The sequence below is a fragment of the Danio aesculapii genome, chromosome 5 (assembly GCF_903798145.1).
Source record: "Danio aesculapii chromosome 5, fDanAes4.1, whole genome shotgun sequence".
NCBI lineage: Eukaryota > Metazoa > Chordata > Actinopteri > Cypriniformes > Danionidae > Danio > Danio aesculapii.
In genome coordinates this window covers 62,686,520-62,697,168 of record NC_079439.1, presented here as the reverse complement: position 1 = coordinate 62,697,168, position 10,649 = coordinate 62,686,520, and the positions used below count along the sequence as shown (strand labels likewise).

Here is a 10,649-nt window from a genome sequence, read left to right as displayed (position 1 = left end):
GGTGGTCCTACAGGAAAGTGGTTGACAAACATAGCATCTCTGGACTGTGGGGGAAACCGGAGCACCCGGAGGAAATGCGAACACGGGGAAAACATGCAAACTCCATGAAAACATAAAAATTCCACACAGAAATGCCAACTGACCCAGCCAGGACTCGAACCAGCGACCTGCTTGCTGTGAGGCTACAGTACCACTGAGCCACCGTGCCACCATTTATCAAAATGTTCTTTTCAAAAATAAAACTACATTATTGAATAGTCATTATTTACCTAAAAACCCACAAATTATAGTTTATTCAGTGTACAGCTAGCTTAAATGCCTAGCTGTCAACAATAAGACGTCAATATCAAGGTGTTAAAAATAACAATATCTGTACATTATAATTTGTGGTAGGCTGTACTAGAGAAGCAAATATTTGTGCAACACCCTGATAAGTTTAGAAAGCAATCTGTCCATTTAGAGATAAAACAGTTCATTCATTCATTCATTCATTCATTTTCTTTTCAGCTTTGTCCCTTTATTAATCTGGGGTTGCCACAGCAGAATGAACCGCCAAGATGAAACAGCTTTAGGAGAAATTTGCATATATGATGTCATTGCTATTCAAAGACTTTGCAGAATGACGTCAAAATTTCACAATAAGATTACTCAAATTGACTAAAATATTTATCTTTAATCTTTTTAATTTCATTTACAAGACATTTTATTCAAATTCATTCATTTATTTTCCTTCAGCTACGACCCTTTGTTCATCAAGGGCTGCCACAGCGGAATGAACCGCCAACTGTACCAGCATATGTTTTACACAGTGGATGCCCTTCCAGCTGTAACACCCAGTACCAGTACCAGCTGTACCAGTACTGGGAAACACCCATATACTCTCAAATGCACACAATCATGTACAATACGGCTAATTTAGTTCATTCAATTCACTGCAGTGTTTCTCAACCACGTTCCTGGAGGACCACCAGCTCTGCACATTTCCATGTCTTCTTAACCAAAAACACCTGATTCAGATCATCAGCTCATTAGCAGATACTGAAAGACCTGTAATGGGTGTGACAGACAAAAGAGACATCCAAAACATGCAGTGTGTGTGGTCCTCCAAGAACGTGGTTGAGAAACATTGACCTATTTTTGTACTTTGGGGGAAACTGGAGAAAAACCCACGCCAACATGGGGAGAACATGCAAACTCCACATAAAAATGCCAACTGACCCAGCGTGGTTCGAACCAGCGACTTTTTGCAGTTAGGCGACAGTTCTAACCGCTGAGCCACCGTGCCGCCATTTTATTAAAATTATTGAATAATCACTATAACCTGAAAACCCACAAATTATAGTTTTAATCAGGGTACAGCTAGTTAAAATGCTACCTAGCTGTCAACAGTGATAAACACAAGACGTCAATAACAAGGGGTAACAAATCAATACTTAAAAACTGCAACTTTCATTATCATGGGCAGGCTCATAGATCTTTATATTAGATGTCCCCTTTTGACGCATGCTCGGTCCGTATGCGACATCTAGTGTATATATCTATGGTGCGAGCGTTGCGTGTTAGCTGCTGTTGAGGCTTCTGCTAATGCTAAGATGACTAGCTGCAGCTTTGGCTGTAGTGTTACTTATATGTGTAATAGAGAGAATTTTTAAATCGTTTGTCACATTTTAAAAGTTCCTAAAATGAACAAATACAATTTTAAAACAGCAACATTTGATTCTAGGTGGATTTTAGTGCTGGAGTAGTCTGATAAGTTAGTAAACAGCGCAGCTTGATCGATTAACTTGTCTAGTTGCGATCGGTTATCTGCAGAGCGTGACTGCTCTGTAGTCAACAACAGTACAGAATGAACGAGGAAGTCCAGAACATTGTGCATGAACTCAATATGGAGAGAGATACTGGTACAGTCGCTTTAATCAAAGCTCTCGGGTGAGTATAAGTAAACCCATTTATTTAAAAACTACATTATGTTATTGTCAAGGTAACTATAACCACATCTGTTTTATCCTTAACGCACAGGTATGAGAGCAGAGAGTGCTTGAAGAACTGTAAATGTGACGAATTACCTTGTCCGCTGCTCACCTGGCTGGTCTCAGAGATAACAGACAGTTGCACTGATGTTCCAGGTATTGTATGGACGATGAAACCTGCAAAAACAATATATAATTAAATACACAAATAAATGATAAAAAGTCCATAAATTCCTGCATAAAATAAACCATTATAAATAAATACGAAAATAAATCAATACATATATACTAAAAATTCACAAATTACTGCATAAATGAATATATAAATAATAAATAGTCCAGACTGATAATAAATATTTAAATAAATTATACAAACGTTAGGGAAATAAGAAAATGCTTAATTGAAAGTTGACACCCAACCCCCCCCCACCCCCCGCGTTTTTTTTTTCAAACGTTAATATATATTTTTTAACTTATGGTAATTTATTCATTTATTATTTATAATTAATATATTTATGCAGGAAATTATGGACCTATTTCATCATTTATTTATTTGTGTATTTATTTATTTATTGTTTATGCAGGTTTTGCCCTTCATAGTAATGTACTGTAAGTTCGATATGGCCATAGATACGATGAAAATTATTGTTTTATTATTCATTTTCTTTTCGGCTCAGTCCCTTTATTAATCTGGGGTCGCCACAGCAGAATGAACCGCCAACTTATTCAGCACGTTTTATGCAGCGGATGCGGTATTTGATTAATACAAAAATATTGGTAAGAGAATGCAATAAAAATGCAAGTAGTTTTGCAAATAATTTCACAAAAATACACGTACATATTGCATATTTTGTTTTTCATTTAAGATTAAGGACAGATATGCTTTAGGATGCTGTGACTTTAAAATGGATGCACAGATCAAGATCTATTTTCTTTCTGTGGTTTATGTTCCCTTGAGACATAACGAACTGTTTTGATGAAAGGCACTTTGACATTTTTATACACAGTCTGTATTAGGCATGGGCTGGTATAAGATTCTGACAGTATGATAACCTTTGATAAAAATATCACGGCCTCATGGTTTAACTGTATTGTGATTACCACTGTAATATATGCTCTTTTTAAATGTCTGGGTAAAAAACAAAAACTTTTCCACCTTTTGAACACAATATATTTTATTTTGAGAAACATTTAAAATATTTTGGAGCAGTAAACATGTCAGACTAAATAATTCAAATAAATCATTGACTTCTGCTGTCTTCATTCCTTAAGAAAGCCCTTGATCCTACAGGATGCGCTGTGATTTATTTTTATCTTGTCAAAATCTACATTTAGAAATCATATTAAACCTTGTTATCAAAGTTCTTGTATTATTTTCAGACTAAAAATACATTTGATTTAGTATTTTAAATACAAAACACATTCTCTCAATGTATTTAAGTACAAATTACATCAACAATTTTGTTTTTGGTACAGCTTTATACAAATTACAAAATACTTTAAATGTGTGTCTTAAATACATTTAATTAAAACACTGCCCATCTCTGCCCCTGTTAACACATTTAGGCCTCATTTTTTGTTTGTGATTACAGAATAAGGTTTTTCCATGTGTCACATATAAACTTAGGTTAAGGCGGCATGGTGGCTCAGTGGTTAGCACTGTTGCCTCACAGCAAGATGGTCGCTGGTTCAAGCCCCGGCTGAGTCAGTTGGCATTTCTGTGTAGAGTTTGCATGTTCTCCCCCACAGTACAAAGACATGCGCTATAGGTGAATTGAACAAATTAAATTGGCCATAGTGTATGAGTGTAAATGAGTGTATATGGGTGTTTCCCAATACTTGGTTGCAGCTGGAAGGGCATGCGCTGCGTAAAACATGCTGGAATGACTGAATTAATTAACGAATGAATAAATAGTTTAGATTAATCTTTAGTTCTAAGCCTGGAATTAAAAACATTAATTTTAGTTTCGTTATTAATTTGTGATCACATTTCTATTACATATAAATATATATATATATATATTTCTAGTTAACAGAACATGTAGAATGTTGACCAAAGCAAAGTTTACGGTTTATAGTTTACGGTTTGCACAGCATTATCCTTTGTGCAAATAAAACAATAAAGTAATAATAAAAATAAAATAATCGTTTGAACAAACCAAAAAAAATCCATATGGAAATGCAATGAATAAAAGTAAAAATGATGAAAAATTCAGAAAAACTTTTTGATATTACTTATTGTACTTTTTATGTAGTTAAACATGCCTACATTTTTTGACAAATGGAAAAAAAGATAGATTATGTTTTGTTTATATAGAAAAGCTTTTGTATATAATCATGGGCGTTTGGCCATAAAAGCTATAAAATCTGTTTTTAATTACGTTTTAAAAATGTAACGTTTTAATTTATTTTTGCTAATTATTATTTTATTTCAGTGTTCAATTTTTCAGTGACTTGTTAGTTTCGTTTAGCTTTAGTTTTTCATTATATTATAATTGTTTCATTTTATTTCACAATGACCGATAACAATAGTTACAGTTTTATCTTTCATTTACTAAAATAATCTTGCAATATATAAGATATAACTTTGCATAAACATCTTTTTTTCTGTATTTTTTGTATCAGTACGGACCACTGGGGGTGCAATTTTGGTCAGGGAGTTGCGCGAGGTGCTGAAAGAGATGTCTTGTCCTCAAAATGCACTTGTATCAGAGCATCTTAGCCCACTTCTGCTGTTTAGAGTGACCGGTAAGGTAGGAAGGTGATAAATAATCTCAATCTGTCCATTTATAACGTTTTCTATGATGCAATACTGTTATCTTTCAATGTACAGAGTATTTGGTGTCAGAGTTGATGGCAGCGCGAATGCTGACCTACAGAGAAAGTCATCCAGAAGATGCAGAACAAAACTCTGAGTCAGAAGGCAAAGAGCAAAGGAAACAGGAGACTGTTATTGGGGGTGGTGAAGAGGAGCATCAGGAAATCGGTCAAGCAGAAGAGGATAAAACGAATTGGAGAGAAGCAAAAAAGGATCTGGCAGAACTTTTTAAAGTTCTTGATTTAGAAACATCCTGTCAGATGAGTGATGCCTGTGCTGAGGTTAGAAACACTTCATTGTTGAATGTCTAGTCAAAATAACACTCCACCTTTTTGGAAATAGGCATAATATACATGTCACCCATAGTTAAGTTGAGTTTTACTACTTTTATATCCATTCAGCTGATCTTTGGGTCTGGAAGGAGTACTTTTAGCTTAGCTTCTCTTAGCTTAGCATAAATCATTATATCAGATTAGACCATTAGCATCTAGCTTTAAAAAAAAGTTTGTATGTAAAAAGAAATAGCAGGTACAATGATATTAAGCTGTGCTGTTATTAAATGAACATAGCATGGGACTATTTTCATTTGCTGCGTAATATCATTCTGCCTGTTGCGGCCATGGTATGGCATTAAAGTTCCTTGATTATTACACCAGTATGAGAGTTTAGTTCCTAGACATACCAATAGGGGTGTCAAAATTAATTGTTTCTTCTGTGCACCGCGATGCAGATGGGGACAATTCGATATCGGTTCAGTAATAGATCATAACCGGTTATTAAGTACTGACGTCATTTATCCCCTATGCGCGATGTCGCGGTAGAATACTATGGCGAAAGAGGAGAGGGTGAGTAAATAAAACACTCCTACTATTTAAAAAGCAGATAATTGTGCACAATTCAACTGCTTGTAAGTTTGCTTGACAGTCGAACCGAATCGTGAGACCAGTGTAGGTTCACACTCCTACATACCAACCTAGAAAATGGCAGCTTTTCATTATCTGTTGGTCTTAGTACACAGTGTAACTACAGAAGAGTCAAGCTTTACATAGAAAAATTGTTAAAAAGCTTTTTTGAATTTTTTTTGCAGAATGCTAATGGTCTAATCCGATTTAATGATCTATGCTAAGCTAAGCTAAACGTGCTCCTGCCAGACCCAGAGATTAGCTGAATGGTTTCAAAAATGGTAAAACTCAACTGTTTAATTCTAGTGGAGTTGTAAAATGAGCCCATTTCCCAAAAAAAGTAGAGATTTTTTCTTTCTTGAGTAACAAAAGTGTTATTCCTTTAGGTAGAGTCACGGCTGACATCACTTCCTGAAGGTGAAATGCCAGAAGCGTTATTGAAGACCAGTCTGAACTCTGAGCAAGCGGTATGAATATAGAACATTAGTAATTGTCCAGTTCTCAAGTGCCTGCTTCTGGAAGAATTTTTTTTATATTCATTTTCGCCATAGGGACACATAAGTGGTTGTTATAGTGTTATAAGTAGGGCCAGACAGAATCTGCGGACATTTTCTGCTATTTCTGTGCAGAGTTTTGTAAAAAATCTGCAGATTTATGGGAAATGATTTTGGGAGTATCATAACTAATAACTTAATATATGAAATAAAAAAAAAAACTTTTTAACTTTTATTTAATGTTTACAGTGCAAATTCAGTTAGATCCATTTATTTGGTAAACAAAGCAAGTCTCTCATATAATATCGCTACTAAAAGACTCTACTACAAGCTACTGTAAATAAATCATACGAGCATTTTCATATTAGTCAATAATATTACTGAAATTAATAAAAACACACATTTACGCAAATAGAAAATAGACTCAATCTGCAGAAATCTGTGGATTCCATGTGGGCCTAGTTGTAAGCTATGAAACAACCAGCTATCAAGGTAAATCGCATTAATACAAACTTAAGTGTGAAGCTAAGAAGTTTAGAAAATTTAGACAAAAAGTGTCTATGTAGTGTGTACTTAATAGTGTATTTTTAAAAGAACTACAACCACTTATAAAGTATCATGCATGGCACAAGTAAATTAAAAACGATAGAAAAACTAAAACACACAAACAAATGTAACTTTTTGAAACTTAAAAACTATATTGTAATTTCTGTTCAGAAAATGAGAAAAATGTTGATTTGTTGTAAACGGAGGCGGATTTAGTTATTTGGAGGCCCTAAGCAATTTCACCCTTTGTATTTTTTATTTATTTATTTTTAATAACTTGCTGTACTTTATCAGTCTTCAGTTGTATCTTAATGCAATCTCTACATTTTAAATACTTTGTTTTCTTAAAATGAATTCACAACTAAAAATAATAAATAAATAATCATTTCATTTTTAAAAGTAAATCTTTAAATGATTTGGCTGTTGGACAGATCTATGATTGGGTGAGGAGGAGATACATTTGCAGAGATGTAATAATTGCGTAAAAAATGTTATTTGTTAGACCCTCACCATACAAAACAAGGTAGAAAACACAAAAAATAATACCTTGACTTCTAGTTGATCATTTGGTATAAGAAATGGCTTATATGAAAGGCAAAGGCCTCTCGATTATGCTTATTTTACCAAAATAAAATATGATCATGCCTTGATTTTTAATTATTTAATTAGGACAGTAAGGTCTGACTTTGCTGAGACAAAAGTCTTGTCACTTAACAGAAATAATGTACAGTATATAGAATGTAAAGTCATGCTGGGCCGGCCAATCCTGGAGCACCTTGACCTTCTTTGCATTCAGGAACTTTGAGGTGGAGGCTGAAGTATGAGAAGAAGCGCTATCCTGCTGAAGAATTTGCCTTCTCCTGTGGTCTGTAATGTAATGTGCAGCACAAATGTCTTGATAACTCAGGCTGTTGATGTTGCCATTCACTCTGCAGATCTCTCACACACCCCCATATGAATGTAACTCCAAACCATGATTTTTCCTTCACCAAACTTGACTGCTTTCTGTGAGAATCTTGGGTCCATGCGGGTTCCAATAGGTCTTCTGCAGTATTTGTGATGATTGGGATGCAGTTCAACAGATGATTCATCAGAAAAATCTGCCTTCTGCCACTTTTCCGAATGATCAACTAGAAGTCAAGTTATTATTTGTTGCTCTTACAAATGGGATTGATAACAAGTCTTTTGTCAGGTAGTGTACTTTATAGGAACTTCAAGGTATTTATTGGAGGCCCCAGATTTCACGGGGCCTTAAGCGGCTGCTTACCTGGCTTATTGGTTAAATCCGTCCCTGGTTGTGAATGAATCCCAGGGTTTTTTGACCAAATATTACTGTACTCTTCTAAAGTAAGTGATTGCTTGGAAGTGGGCGGAGCTAAAGGTCTCGTTTAACCCTCTATGCTCACTGCAGCTCTCTAATTTGTGGAACTCAATAGGAATAAATAATCATTTAAAATCTTATGCTCTTACAACAGGTCTGTCTTCAAAGTTTTATCTTTATTTCTCATGGCGAAAATGAATGTTTTTCTTCCAGAACTGGATTATTACATTAATGCTAACCCTAAGCTTTTTTACAGAAACTTTTTTCTCCACTCTTAGAAAAAGGTTCATGAGATCAACAGAGCTCTCTGTAGTGATTACGAATGTCGACGCCAGATGTTGATCAAGCGTTTTCATGTCACGCTACAGTCCTTTGCTTGGGGAGAGAGGGAAAAGGTATGTACATTATCTGGTTTTTGCAACATTTCATACATTTATTCTAATGTCATGTATATATATATATATATATATATATATATATATATATATATATATATATATATATATATATATATATATATATATATATATATATATATATATATATATATATATATATATATATATATATATATATATATATATATATATATATATATATATATATATATATATATATATATATATATATATATATATATATTTTTTTTTTTTTTTTTTTTTTTTTTTTTTTAATTTTTTTTTTATTTTTTTTTTTTTTTTACTTTATTACAGACTCAAAGTCCAATTCAAATAGAAAAGCTAAAAAAAAACACATTCCATAACATATAAAAACAGAACAATTTACAAAATACAGCAATACCAATGTCTCCACAGCTCTGATTGATAGCCAATACTACTAACCTCTATGTTTGATAAACCCTCAATAGTCTTTTTGTTGGAAGCATTAATCGGGAGATAAATTTATACACAAGATTCCGTAACAGTGCTTTAAAAGTGATCACTCCTGCACTTACAAACATTTCACTTGTACAATCCCATGTAGGTTTCCTTAGTAAAATTCTCAAAGCATCATCATAAGCAACTTGGAGCTTCCTTAAATTAGATGCTCTATAGTTAGACCTCAGGTGAGCAGTGTAAAGTGTAGTACAGTATGTTTTGAACATTGAAACTTACACCTTATCAGTACAGAAGCTAAATATGCCTAGAAATATGTTAAGTATGTTAATAATTACCTTTACTTTTTCCCTCTTCAAGGAACGCAGTGCTGTGATTTCATCAATGCCAGCTTTTTCACCATCTCTAAAGTCCTCCGTCTCCATTGCTAAGCTGTTAGCGGCCAGAGAGGACGAGTCTCGTATTAAGCCTGTTAAAGCAGGGCCTTCTACGGCTGTTCACAAGGTGCTCATCACAGAGGTTTTGCAGCTCCAGTTTATTTCGGTTTGATGGTTCACATAAGAAAAGATTTCAAAAGATTTGTTTCTGCAGGTTTTAATGGGCAGTGTGCCAGACAGAGGAGGCCGTCCAGGAGAGATTGAGCCCCCGATGCCCAGTTTTACCGGCCGCAGGGAGGGAGGAGGAAGTCATCAGCAGCAAAGAAAGAGAAGAAGAGAATATTCAGGGAAAAAGAAGAAGAACAAAGATAATTAATTTGGTTATGATAAAGGATATATAAAATAATTGATAAAGTGTAATATAAATGATCGTGCAATATGTTAACACATTTAAAACAAATTAATTTTAGTTTAATGGTTCTAATTATGAGATACATTATTTAATTTGATGAAAAAAAGAATTATTCATTTCAATGAAATGTATAAATATGAAGCGCTACAAGCTGTATTTTCTTGTAACAACAATATTATTAAAGTCAATTATATTCCTTTAAACATGACATTTTCTCTATTTTTTACATGCAATTTTGAGGTTTTGATGATATGACATCTCGGAAAGTGACAGCAATAGATTGCATTTAATTGAAAACATTCTTAATAAATAAAATACATATTTAAAGTAATTAAAATAGGACATAAGATTTCATCAACAGAACACAAATATTTGTATTGTTTTTATGAGTTAGATGTATAATAGAAAGACTGCATCTAAAATCCATCACTCACATTTATACTTTTTCTACACTGTACAACCCAAAAAGTTAAGGTAACACAAACCATTTGAGTTTAAAAAAATGAATCTATATGAGTACTGTGAACTTGCTCCGTTTAAGTTAATGAGGTATTAAATTAACTCACCTTCAACACTGAGATCAAAACTCTTTTCAAATGAGTAGAATTAACTTTCAGTAAATTTTGAGTTAACTACACTCATTTCATTTGATAAAGTTGGCTGTTGGGTTTTACAGTGTATGTTATAGAAAAATATTAAATACAAATTTTTAAAAAGAGGAAATTTTTTTAATTTTGCAATATTTTGCTTGAATTTATTTGTATTCTTTCCATTTCTCAATATGTTTAGAGACTAAAATATTATTTTAATAAATATATCTGTTTAATAAATCTGTTTTGTTTAAATGCACCAATTCCTTTATTCACTGAGAACCAGATGAAAATATTAATTATTAAAATGGGGTGTACTCAATTATGCTGAGCACTGAAAGCATATTTAAAGCTACACTGTAAAAGCCAACAGTCAACTTTAT

General features: G+C 33.4%; 1 protein-coding gene across 1 annotated transcript; it reads left to right on the top strand.

The window, feature by feature from the left end:
• Positions 1–1,593: 1,593 nt before the first annotated feature.
• Positions 1,594–9,838, top strand: im:7138535 (uncharacterized protein LOC797998 homolog). Its single transcript, XM_056457079.1, has 8 exons — positions 1,594–1,929; positions 2,020–2,126; positions 4,596–4,718; positions 4,804–5,069; positions 6,077–6,157; positions 8,330–8,446; positions 9,248–9,391; positions 9,479–9,838. The coding sequence occupies exons 1-8, from the start codon at positions 1,847–1,849 to the stop codon at positions 9,638–9,640; spliced, it is 1,083 nt and encodes a 360-aa protein (XP_056313054.1). The 5' UTR covers positions 1,594–1,846; the 3' UTR covers positions 9,641–9,838.
• Positions 9,839–10,649: the final 811 nt, after the last annotated feature.

What these genes read in the sequence shown, in the direction of transcription:
- im:7138535 (XM_056457079.1), top strand. Translation starts at nt 1,847, where the DNA reads ATGAACGAGGAAGTCCAGAACATTGTGCATGAACTCAATATGGAGAGA. An exon ending in GCTTTAATCAAAGCTCTCGG is followed by an intron (nt 1,930 to 2,019) that starts GTGAGTATAAGT and finishes CTTAACGCACAG; the next exon opens with GTATGAGAGCAGAGAGTGCT. An exon ending in TGAGTGATGCCTGTGCTGAG is followed by an intron (nt 5,070 to 6,076) that starts GTTAGAAACACT and finishes TTATTCCTTTAG; the next exon opens with GTAGAGTCACGGCTGACATC.